The 13,222-nt window shown below is 47.9% G+C and overlaps 2 protein-coding genes across 2 annotated transcripts; both read right to left on the bottom strand.

The window, feature by feature from the left end:
* Positions 1 to 9,567: 9,567 nt before the first annotated feature.
* CHC_T00004944001 (hypothetical protein) lies at positions 9,568 to 9,870 on the bottom strand. Its single transcript, XM_005716713.1, has one exon. The coding sequence runs from the start codon at positions 9,868 to 9,870 to the stop codon at positions 9,568 to 9,570; it is 303 nt and encodes a 100-aa protein (XP_005716770.1).
* A 722-nt stretch (positions 9,871 to 10,592) lies between these two features.
* CHC_T00004945001 (hypothetical protein) lies at positions 10,593 to 12,470 on the bottom strand. Its single transcript, XM_005716714.1, has one exon. It carries the CDS (start codon positions 12,468 to 12,470, stop codon positions 10,593 to 10,595), a length of 1,878 nt encoding a protein of 625 aa, XP_005716771.1.
* Between the last annotated feature and the right edge of the window lie 752 nt (positions 12,471 to 13,222).

The raw sequence follows: 13,222 nt of genomic DNA on the forward strand, positions 1-13,222 counted from the left end.
ACAGGACACTACGGGGTTCTACAACTGGCATTGGCGGGGAGAGGGGGAGAGGGGGAGCGACAGGATCCTCCCACGTCGCAAGGTACAGGACGAGACCCCCCCCTCTGCTGTCGTCTACGGCGGCTCAAGCTCGCGAGCTGTGGTGTGAGAAGGTACGGCGACCACCGCGGAGGAGGCTGACCGACGGCTATGTCATAAGGAGAGGGTACCTATAGGGCGCGGAGCTCGCAATACAAGACGGAACCACTGACTGGTCGTGGTAAGGAGGGGACGGCGGGCAATTCGAAGGATGGATGCCGCCTCCCGTGACAGTCTACCGACCCCCAGGAAGAGGACGTATACACCAAAGGAGTCGCGGAAGAGCGGGGAAACGGCGAGACGAGCCGACCTACGGCGTGATCGCATGCGACGAGATCGACGGGAGGGGGGCTCGGGCTCTCCGACGCGCTCATCGACGACCTCGCCCACGCCCTGGACCGAGTCGCCCTATTTCCCAGGATTGCGGGCTTGGCTCGCACGGCGCTTCGGGGCACTCATCACCCCCCACCACGGCGGAAACAAAAGAGGACCCACTGAAACGCTGGGAGTGGACCTCCCCCGCACAGAAGAAGGACACTCGCCGACGTCGCATTCGCGTGACGGAGGCGGCGAGTGGAAGGGCCAAGAGGCAGAGCGGTTCCGCGCGCCTCATCTCGGAGAGAAACGCGCGCACGGAGACGAATGACCTCGGAGGAGCAGCGACGGGGCGGGAAAGACGGCGCAGACACCAAGCAGTGCCGAGACGAGAACGCGACCGACAGTGACAATGATGGGAAGGATCCTGCGCGCGAAGGAGGTGGAGAAGGACCGAGGGCGAGCAAGACCTGCTTGAACCGGAGGCGCACCCCCCCTACCCGCACACGTGAACGCGGACGTTCACGCCTAAGGGGGGGCCGTGTAGCATAACCGCCGGCTACTGTACTACACATTAGATTTGGAATTAGATTCAACGCTGTAAGGCACGGACCTTACAGCGTGCGCGCGCGCCTACCTTACAGCGCGCACGCACCAACACGTGTACCCCACGTGTAGCATAGGGGTGCTGTCAGCCCCGACGGCTGACAGCGTTACAGTGCGGGCCGGCCCGCACTGTCTACAGTAAGCCGACTACAGTACAGTCCGTACTGTACTGTAGACGGTTAATTAACTTGTACAATAAATATAGGGAGCGACCGCCGGTGGGGAGGAAGAAGACAGGCAACCCTCCACCGACGGTCGACCACCCAGCTTACTCTACTCACACCGCCGTTCCGCGAGTAGTGACCACCGAGCGGGTAGTGGACGCGCGCGACACCGCGGCGAGCTGCGATCCGCCTCCGCCCGTCACTACCGGATCGTCAACCGGTACTGCTCCGGGGCGTCGAGGCGTCCATCCGCTCGCCTACGCGCGCGTTCCCGCCGACCACGCTCTACCACCCGCTACCGGCCCGCTTCCGGTAGCGTTGGTTGGTTCAAGACCCTCGGTACACCGATCCGGGGTCTTCCGCCGAACATCGCGAGCACCCCCTCCGCCGGGTGTGGGGTGTTTATGCGACAGTTGCTCGTTGACTTGAGCGGCTAGGCGCGAGAACGCGCCCATCTGCTTGTCGGTCAGGTCAGTTGACCTATCGGGGATAAGGCTCTCACAATGGACGAGTCGAGATTCGATCGTATCGACGTGAGCTCGGAGGCTCTCAAGTCTTTGCGAGAAAGATTGATAACGACCCAACATTAGGTCATGGAGACTGTCTCCGCAATTCTCTTAGACGAAGTCCTCGGAACCGTTCTTCGATACACAGACGACAGCCATGGGGGATGATGAAATCATTTTCGCGACCATGCACGGGTCACGCGTCGCCGAAGTGCATGCTGCAGCGACGAAGCAGCGCGGAGGTTCTCGGTTGGGACGGCATGATCGAGTTCGCGCGCTTCGCTATTCGTAGTATATTGTGACAGGTGGTTGTTGATGATGTGCCTCTCCCACGCTACTAGAGGACATGAAAGGCTGATTTATGAGTACCATAGCCGCGTGCCATGGTGTTGGCGCACTATTGCATGCCTGAATGAAGCGACACGCCTGCCGAGGAGTTTCGACTCGCCTTCTCGCAAGCAGGAGGCACATTTGGCTGGAATTCGGCTGACACGCATGGCACGTGTCATTCTATCGGGAATCTATTCATCGGATAGAACGCTTTTGGAATCTATCGGCGCTCGGATAGATTCCGAAATGGTTCTATTCGATTTCGGAAAGCGATAGAATTGCGCCGTGGGGTTGAAAATCGTGAGCAGAAATTCTATTGATCAAATAGATGTGCGCGGTGGGGTTGCTCTTAGAGTCTGCTGTTGTTGCCTTTGACCCTGTCTCTCATGCCTAGCTTCTAGAAAAGCTCGTTTTGCGGACCTCAAGTGCGATAAGGCATTGCTCACATCGCACTCCACACCCAGACTCTCCAAAGACCCAAACAACCTTGCTAGCACTACAGCACTCGGTACGGCCCGCCTCTTCGTAATTTCACACTGGTCTTCTGCCACACAATCATCCATCATTGTAACGGTTGAAGGACAAGCACAGTATATATGTCTTTGTAATTTTACTTTGTATAAACATACTGCACGTGTCCTTCCAGAATAGACTGGCTCCTCCATTCTTTAAAAGGATGGCATAGAACTACAACATAATTTCTATGCCATACCTAAAAGAATTGTCAAAGGAGGAGTACAGTATCCACTAGTACTAAAGAGGATGGTCGGGAAGATTGAAGGCAAGGACATAAGCAATTGTATGGAGATTAGTTGTAGAGTGAAAGGATAGTTTATTATATTCTAGCAGGTACTGTATTGTTCTAATTTTCAGCTACGATTTCTATAAAAGGCGCGGCGTTCGGACGAGGAAAGCAAAAGGGGCCAGGCACAACCACTCACTAACCCTGAGAGCCACCCAACCTGCAACCCAAAGTGTGTCCAGCTTAAGAACCGCTTTGCAAAACCATTCAACACAAGTAAGTCACTCTGTTCATTTTAATAACCCTGCGCACCGCTAAAAGTGGTAGAATCGCCAAATCGATCTAACCCTATTTTTTACCAAAACTTTTCCAGTGTGCGAAATCAACACCAACAGCGCAGATTCCACACGAGGCACAGGCAGCACCAATAGCGAGCCGGAGCCCATTATCGTCGAAAAACAATGCGAAATTCAAGCTCAGAGCCAATCTACCTCGGCTAACAAGAGTGCAACACCGCTGCCCGCTGAAAAAGAGTTACTTTTTAATATTGCTCTGGAAAAGGGTGAGCTCGACCGTGGGGCTACCTTCGAGCTACCGTCGGGTAACGCAGAACCGAGTGGAGAGAAGTGCTCCACTTGTCAACTTACCAAGCCGTACAACCAATCGTGGCCGGAGCACAACCGGTCTGAGTCCCATATAAGGCACCTCATTTTAAGCCGTGGATTTGGCCCTGCTGTGGAAAACCTTAACCGCGAGCACTCTAATATCCTTACAATAAAGTGCGATTTATGTCATACGAACTACAAGAACGCCTTATTGTTCAACGCGCATAAGGTTGAAGACGAGCACCGCCGCCGTGTCAAGGAACTACATCAACTAGTACACTTGGCATCGAGCAAGGGCGTGATTGGACGTTGGACCAAGGTTACTAAACCGAGGAAAACGAACCCCGGTGTACTCTCGAAGACCTTGGGGCACTTCAAGAAATACTCCAAACGTTCAATTTAGAGGTATTGACTACAGTAGAAATTTTGTATTAAAAAATTGCCTTGTTTGAAAATTTCAAAATTGTCTACTGTACACTATGGAGCCAGATTCAATAATCCAAATGCAAAATGAGATCAGCTCTCTCCGCCAGCAAGTAGCTCAAGCTAATCAGTCATTACAGGAGCAAATAGCTCAGACAAATCAAGCTGTTGCTATCGCCACCCAATCTATTTCTAACGTAAATACCACGAATAGCAATAGCAATAGCCTTTTGTTAAAAACTGGCAAACCTGAAAAGTTCAAAGGTGAGAATGCCCGAAGCTGGTTGAAAAGTATAGCAACTATTTTTGCAGCGCACAGCAATACAATCGATGACAATACAAAAATCAACTATGCCGTAAGCTATATGACGGGTGCGGGACTACAATGGTGGGAGTTAGCAAACCTAAATGACAATGCTATAACATCATATGATGAGTTTCAAAAAGAACTATTAAACTATTTTGAACCTGTGAACACAGAGTTGACCGCAAGAAAAATGTTGAGTGATCTAAAACAAATGGGCAAGTTAACCTTAGTCCGGGAATATAATAGAGAGTTCTAAAGATGGCTCTTGCAGATCCCAAGTATGACATCTGCGGAACAGATATTCCACTACAGCCAGGGACTTAAGACCCGCACAAGAATCGAGGTCGAGCGGGCGGAACCACAATCATTACAAGACGCTATGAAAATTGCGGACAGACTTGATAGTCTCCTCAATAGTTGTCAAAACTACTTTGGATTCGCAAGATCAACGCCTAATTTCTCCTCTGCGCCTACACCAACGCAAATTGGGAACATGAAACCGCGCAGAAGTACGAAACTGTCCCCAGCAGAAAAATCGCGAAGAATTGAGCATAGGTTATGCTTCGTCTGTGGTAAACAAAACTGCATAGACAGAAACCACTAAAACACTCAGAGGCCTAGACCTAACGCGTTCACCCAAAAGAAAAACTACTTGTTCCGTTAAATGAAGTCGGCACATTGGCGGATAAATGTACTATAGCCGAAGACAAAACTACAAAAACACAAAAAAATGATAAAAAACAAAAAGACAAAAAGAAGCAGTATTCAAGAGAGAACAACGGTAAACAGCCCGTCAAAGTATGTACATTCTCACCATACAAGAAGAGAAGAAATACAAAGAGGCAAGCTCTACTAGTATTCAACGGGAAGGTGCAAGATGCAACCGACAATTTCCGTTGCACTATTCTGGTAGACAGTGGGTGCGAAGAAATAGTAATATCAAAGGCATATGCAGAGAAATTGAAGTTGAGAAAGGAGAATACTAACCTGAGTGCAGAACTATGGGACCGAACACTTGTTCCTATGGAACGGTGTTGCGAGAACCTTATCATACGGATTGGGGAAGCTACCATTACCGTACGGCCATACGTGGTGGACTGGATTGCTTACGACTTAATCCTAGGCAAAGCGTGGTTATCCGAAGCCAACCCTTTAATCGATTAAAAAATGAACCGTATGCTCCTTAAACAGGAAGAAAGGTTACTAACTCTGGACGCAGAGGCTCATAAGCATGGGGAAGCCCGCCTGACATACATGCTTACGAGTAAACAGTTCGTGAGGTTAGCGAAAAAGCAGAAAAGCACCATATATCATGTCGTATTGAAGCCTTCTCAAGAGGAAGGAGAAAATACTATAGAGTCTAGTGAAAAGGACGATTACATGAAACAGTTAGACAGACTCCTGGGAGAATACAGATGCATATTCCCGCAAAATCTGCCTAAAGGATTGCCTCCGAAAAGATCTATTGAAATGAGAATAGACTTAGAAATGGATGCAAGACCCAAAACGGGTCCCATCTATAAACTTTCAAGAAAATAGCTGGAAGAAATGAAGAACCAACTAGAAGAAGCCCTTGAAAATGGATTCATACGCCCAAGTATAAGTCCTTGGGGTAGCCCTGTCTTGTTCACTCCAAAGAAAGACGGTGGCCTAAGAATGTGCATCGATTATCGAGCACTCAACAAAAAGACTATTAAGAACCAAGTACCCTTACCGAGAATCGATGAAGTATGGGATCAAGTAGGAGGATCGAAATACTTCCCCACCATTGATCTAAGATCGGGGTATCATCAAATAAGGTTGAGGGATGCTGATATTCAAAAGACAGCATTCCGGACTAGATATGGTCAATAAGAATACCTAGTAACGCCCTTTGGATTAACAGGGGCTCCAGGATGCTTCCAGACACTCATGAACAATATCTTCAGACCACACTTAGATAGTTTTGTCCTTGTCTACTTAGACGACATCCTTATCTACCATAAAACGAAAGAGGATCATCTGAACCATCTTAGGACAATACTGCAAATATTGAAGGAGCATCAACTATACGGCAAGCTTTCAAAGTGTAAATTCCTTTGTCATAATCTTGAGTACCTTGGCCACATAATAAGTGAGAATGGTATTCAAGTGAACCCAAGGAAGATTGAAGCTGTTCAAAAATGGGAAGCTCCTCGTAATTTAAAGCAAATTCAAAGCTTTCTTGGTCTTTGTAACTACTACCGGAGATTTGTAAAGGACTTTGCGACGATAGCAACTCCTTTATCTAATCTAACAAGAAAAGGTACACCTTTTCAGTGGGGGCCATCAAAAAAGGAGCATTCGAAGAACTGAAGAGCAAACTAACAGAGGGTCCCGTACTTCGATACGCAGATCCCAGTTTACCGTATGAAGTAACTTCTGACGCATCTCAAACAGGTGTTGGTGCTGTCTTGACGCAAACTGACGAAACCAGATGCCGCCCAGTAGCATACGCTTCACGGAAACTGAATAAAGCAGAACAAGGATACAGCACACATGAAAGAGAACTTCTTGCTATTGTGTACTCTTTACAAACTTGGAGACCATACCTACACGGCTCAAAGTTTAAGATACTGACTGACCATCAACTATTGAAATACTTGGATTCACAACGAACCTTATCCCGAAAACAAGCCAGATGGGTTGAATTCATGCAAGAGTTCGACTACCACATTGATTACATCAAGGGAAAGCAGAATACAGTAGCTGATGCATTATCGAGACATTACCAGGAAGTGCACCAGACATCAGCCAGTGTTGTGAAACAGTTGATAGCATTTACACTGGTAAAGGTGGATGAAAATATTCTCAAAAGCCTTGAACGGGAGTACAGAAAGGACCCCGATTTCAAGAATGCGTTTGAAACCCCAACTGCTCCGTTCAGTAAGAACAAAAACCGCCTTTACTTTGAGAATAGGCTCTGTATTCCGAAAGGAAAGATCAGAGAAATCGTGTTGCACGACAATCACGAATCTCTCTTTGGTGCACATCGAGGATTCAAAAAGACCTTACAATATGTCAGCAGACATTTTTATTGGCCTAGCATGAACAAAGAACTACACGAATACATCAAGGCATGCCCAAAGTGTCAAGAAGCCAAAAGCCTAACCCAGAACAAACTGGGAAAATTCAGACCATTTCCGCCACCACTAAAGAAATGGGAACAGATATCTACGGACTTCATATTCGATCTCCCGAGGACGAATACGAACAAAACTGCTATACTTGTTTTTGTGGACAAACTCTCGAAACACACGCATTTTATTCCAATTGAATCAAACCATACTGCCAAAAATACAGCAGAGGTGTTCTACAACGAGATATACAAACATCACGGTCTTCCAAGAAAGATAATATCAGACCGTGACACAAGATTCACAAGTACTTTATGGAAGGAAATCATGAAGCTACTACGAGTCAAGTTAAACTTATCAACCGCCTTCCATCCTCAAACTGATGGACAATCAGAAAGGGCATTCAGCACATTGCAAGAAATGCTACGTTGCTTTGTTAGCTATACGCAAAGAGACTGGAGTAAACACCTACCAGGACTCGAGTTTGCGTACAACAATCACATAAGTGACACAACTAAACAAACTCCTTTTTTCCTAGAGTATGGTCAGCACCACTCTCTGTTTCTGACGTCCTTCACTCTGATGGATCAGAAACACCTAATGTGACCACACAAAGGTTTTTGGAGAACATAAGAAGAGCTAATGAAATGGCAAAGCTGTCCATCACAGCTTCGAACGAACGAAACGCCGAACAAGTCAACAAACACAGAAGAGATCATTTATTTCACCTAGGAGACCAAGTAATGCTCTCGACGAAGAACTTACCACTCAAGACAGGAAGAAGCAAAAAGTTATTACCGAAGTACATTGGACCATTCGAAGTCATCGACATCCTAGCGTCCGGAAACGCATACAAGTTGCAACTACCAGAGAAATGTCAAAACCTTCATCCTACATTCCACATATCTCTTCTCAAGCCATACTACAATGATCAACATAGAAGAACTATCGGTCGCGAGTCTACATTTCAGACCGAAGACAAGATGCCGCCTACAATTGACATCATTTCCCACAGCAGCACTCAAGACTCTATCGATTTCTTAGTATCAGAAAATTCAGGAAACATACTTCAAGACAGAGGGGGAGGAGTTGTAACAGTTGAAGGACAAGCACAGTATATATGTCTTTGTAATTTTACTTTGTATAAACATACTGCGCGTGTCCTTCCCGAATAGACTGGCTCCTCCATTCTTTAAAAGGATGGCATAGAACTACAACATAATTTCTATGCCATACCTAAAAGAATTGTCAAAGGAGGAGTACAGTATCCACTAGTACTAAAGAGGATGGTCGGGAAGATTGAAGGCAAGACATAAGCAATTGTATGGAGATTAGTTGTAGAGTGAAAGGATAGTTTATTATATTCTAGCAGGTACTGTATTGTTCTAATTTTCAGCTACGATTTCTATAAAAGGCGCGGCGTTCGGACGAGGAAAGCAAAAGGGGCCAGGCACAACCACTCACTAACCCTGAGAGCCACCCAACCTGCAACCCCAAGTGTGTCCAACTTAAGAACCGCTTTGCAAAACCATTCAACACAAGTAAGTCACTCTGTTCATTTTAATAACCCTGCGCACCGCTAAAATCATAGCATCACTAGCAGACTGATTCTGTAGCTCTCCACCATAATGTATTGAATCGCAAGCATCACTAATAGAAGCTTCTGCCACAAGCTCATTAGTCTCGATCTGAATCCATTCCTCCACATCTTTCCTGCGGAATTCTGCAGTTTCTGCAAGGCCGTCTTCTGGCACCAGGCTCAGTCGGAGAAACCCTACTACACCATCCACCATAGATTTATCAATTTCTGTTTGATTTCGACCAACTTTCCGACCTGCAGCAGATGCCCAACCTCGATTTTCTGTGCAATTGTAAGGCGCGTACGCTTCGCTTTGGCGATCTTTTCAGGATTCATGTTAGGGTCTTTGAGTGAGGTGCCATCACGTCACCAAGTGAGCTGAGGCGCATGAGGAGTGGCCGATGACGACGTCGTGCATGACACGTGGCAGAACCTGTGTCTGCCGGTTTTGGCGGCACTAATTCGAGGGTGGCAATAATGAAAGCGGCACTATTGCGCGTCACCACCCCTGTAATGATAAACAGCCACTCTTCCACTGGCGCAAAATTATCTCTGAGTTCTGAAGACCCATCATCGGCACATCATGTGTGAAACGTTCCATGGAAGCTTGGCGGTAACCGCATGGGCAGCTCAGCGCGTGCGACCTCAGTCATAGTGCGAGCGTCCAGAACGAGTAAGGCAGAGCTATCCTTCAGGTTGTCCAATGCCAGCACGACAAGACAGCCCGCATCCACTTCAATACCATTCGGGTCTGGGATAAAAATGGGTTCTCCCAAAGTCTGTTGCGGTGCAACATAAGACTTGACGATTCCGGTGTCTACATCCGCTTTTCAATACTACCGTTAAACTGCTTCCCGCCGTTATTGGAAAGACCATACACATATTGGTATGCTCCTTCCCGTATTCTTGGCGAGACTGCAGCGAACTCCAAGGCTATATCCGTCAGCACCCGAGATGATGCCTTTGGCATAGAGGTCGAGTATCGGGCGCCGTCATCAGCTATGTTGGGGAGTGTGGATCGCACGGGTATGGCGTGGGCTATGTCGCCTCCCCGCGCTATATTTTCTATTCGAAGGTCTTGCAGAATTTTGCAACCGTTGAGCAAGGACAGATCAATCATGACATGGCCGTCCTGCTATAGCTGATGGCACGAGGGTGCACTATTGACGGGTATCTACTGTACCTAGATCAAATCGCGCACGTGTGCTCTCACAGGTAGAATTTGGTTTCACAGTTTTTTGCCGCATGGCATCTCGCATTCAGTGCAGGGAAAAGATTGGAGTGAGGACAAGTGAGGAAGGAATACTGTACGTGAAGCTATTCTACACTATCCTGCAACAGGTTATTGAAACTACTCATTTGCACGTCCGGTAGAGAACAGAGAGATCGCAGTCAGACACACTTTCCGAGATGAAAGAAAGCATCAATTTGTTTAGTAAAGAGTCTTGGCGTGTATGTCGTCACCCGTGTAGATCCTTTTCATACAACTGGCGCTTCATGCGTATTACACCGAACTTCTCTGTGCAGTTTGCACGTGAAAGCCGGGTAACGCACGCGTATCCCAAACATGGTCACTACATGTCGGAATGAACTGAAGTGATCAGATAGTCTGAAGCTCACTGCTAATTTGCGGAGAGGTTTCAATGCTTTTGATCTTCCTGTCGTTCTGCATCTTGCAGTCTGTTACTGACAATCGGCCGCACATGAGTTGACCGTCTTCTGAAATTTGGTGTCCTCGATTGGACTATAACCTCCTTTTTACTGCCCACTGCGCTGTGCTATTGCTATTCGTCAAGGACGACTGCTGTACATGGTTATGCACCAGATATGGTGTACTGGATTCTAAGGGAAATAATCCTCATTCTCGCCGTCACTCGTCGATTCGCTGGAATCCACGGGTGCGGCAGTGTCACATGTTGATCTACTGAACTTGGTGGCACATGCACGTCGTAGATCGTTCTCATCCTGTCCTTTATCACGGTCATCCTGTCCTTTATCACGGTCATCCTGTGAAAAGTACGCCAACCCAAGGTCAATAAACCACACCCTCCAGGTCACTACTCCCTTCTCATCCATCTCTCGTTTCGCCCTCATATTCCGCGTGCCGATGTCCATGTGGCGCAATCCAGTCTCGTGAAGCTCTCTAAGTGCTTCGTGCGCCGCTTGTGTTAGCAATTCACTATCTCTGCTGTCAAGCACAACATTCCCACACCTCAACACTTCATTGAGCCCGTTTTCGTTCGTTTCTATACTCAAAGATTCTCCCACATGCTCTGTCACAACCACTGTGTCCGTTTCCGGTTCCTTCCAAAGCGCCACTACACGCGGTAACACCGTCCCCAACAAGTGTGGACATGTATCCGCGACTTCTTCGTATACCTCAGCCTCGTTCACGATCATATCTAATCCTTCTTGGCTAGCGCAGTTCCAGTACTTCACGGCTACTTCCATGTCACCATTCCAGCTCCGCAACACCGTCGAGTGCCCGTCCGTCGTGATGATGTCATCTGAAGCCTCCATTAAACGGCGGATCAGTTCTGGCTGATATAACTGTGCTGCATCTTGTTCAAATAATGCGCAGTCCTGGGTTTTCGGACGCATATGTCTGTTCTGGATACATGCTGCCGTATTTGCAGCTTTCGTCCCACTACGACCAGATGTCGCCTCAGTGACACGAGAGCCCAGCCCTCTTGTTATCTTCTCGGGTTTCAAAACGTTGCGACTACTTTCATTGGTCCCAGAGCTTTCACGCGGGTTCTTCCTCAGGCGAGTCTTCTGAAAATCATTGAACGCTGCTTGCAATTCATCGCTGCTGTTGGAGCTTGTCTCGCATTCGCGGAGCATCGCGATGATGGCATGAAACGAGGATTCGTCCGCGTTACATTTGTAAAACCTGGAAACCTCAACCTGCAGTTTCCATCCGCTCCTCCCGCTGTGCGCTCCAACCTTCATGAAGATGGTGTCGTTGTGGTTTGTTAAGAAGACGCACCCATTCTTCGTGTGCATGGCGTGTATCAAAGCCTGCGACATCATGCTGACGTACCAGCTCTTCCCCTCTTCTTTGTATCCGTCATTATGCGTGGCGGCAACATGTCCTGAAGAATTCTCCTGGACGGGAGTTGGAGTGAGTGGAATTGATGGCCGCTTCAGATCTCCTACCACCAGAATGATTTGTTCTTGGTTCTTGTTCTTACTTTCCGAAAACATAAAGCCTGGAGACCGACGAAATACCAAATCAATCGGTGGCGACCCACCATAGCGGAACAAAGACGATGGTATGCGCTCGTTGTGACCAGCGGTAACCAATGTTTGCTTGTGGTCGAGCTTTTCGTAAACACGAGCCACAGAACAAGAAGCATTCGAAACAATATGCAACGTATCAGTCTCTGTGGGTACGATGTAACTCTCTGTCAATTGCTGTCTAGCTCCAATGAACATTGCCCCAACCTCCAATCTCTCGGTTTCGGGGAGGGAAGCGATAAGAATCTTGGAGTCCCTGCATGCAGCTTTTACCTTATCGTCAAAGTCGGACCAAGCGATGAATCTTGTCCGTTCAGGTAAAATCTCAATCATAGTGTGCCCGGTGCTCGAATGCCCCGTGTAGACGGATGAGACGAGCGGAGGAGTCGGCGGAAGCTGCAAGTTGGCAAAGCAGTTCTCATTCTGTTCTCTAGACCAAGAGCGTAATGTGTCATTTATGGGGGGGCACGGATACGCCATACCCAAGAAAGAACTCTGAAAGCAGTATTTCGTCCAGAACTGCCACTTGGGTGATCCTCAGAACGTTCACGGGATCAGGCCTGTCTTAAAAAGGCGGACAAACGTCTACCCGCGTATGTCCGCTTCTGCCCTTGCGCCCGCTCCGTTGAACACGGATCGTTGTTCATAAGTCAATAGATTTGGGTAGATCCAAAAAGAAGCGCACATCGCTGGTTCCAAGGCGCGAGAGCAGCCCTGCTTATTCTAATTGCGTATAAATTCAGCTCTGCTGGGGAGCCGGTGCGAAAAACGGTGAGATACTGTAATGAAAACGGGGCAGCAGTAAAGAGGTGTTTACAGCGGATGCTGTCGTTGACTACTGTAATGCTTGAGACTGGACTTCAGAGTGTGAGAGCATCCCCACCGCATCTCAGCCCAAAGACCAAAATCTGTTGTGCTACTATTGGCCAGACCAAAATACGTTTTTGGGCTCTTTCCTAAAACTCGATCATCCCCACTGGTGTTCCATCCATAAGAGCATCCCCACCGGCATGAGCAAAGAGTTAAAAGGTAAAATTTTAGCTTTTACACCCTGGTGAATCCGCTCCACCGGGGAGTTAAAAGGTAAAATTATTTAGCCCGGGGGTATTTCCAGGGTGCAAATCGGTCGGTTTTGCACCTCGAAAATAGCCCAGAGCCAAAAGTGCACGACACAAGTGCGAAGCAGTTACAGGGGGGGTCGCGATATAGTGCCATATTTGTTAGTGCCAGCT

Source organism: Chondrus crispus, genomic scaffold (assembly GCF_000350225.1).
Source record: "Chondrus crispus Stackhouse genomic scaffold, scaffold_26, whole genome shotgun sequence".
NCBI lineage: Eukaryota > Rhodophyta > Florideophyceae > Gigartinales > Gigartinaceae > Chondrus > Chondrus crispus.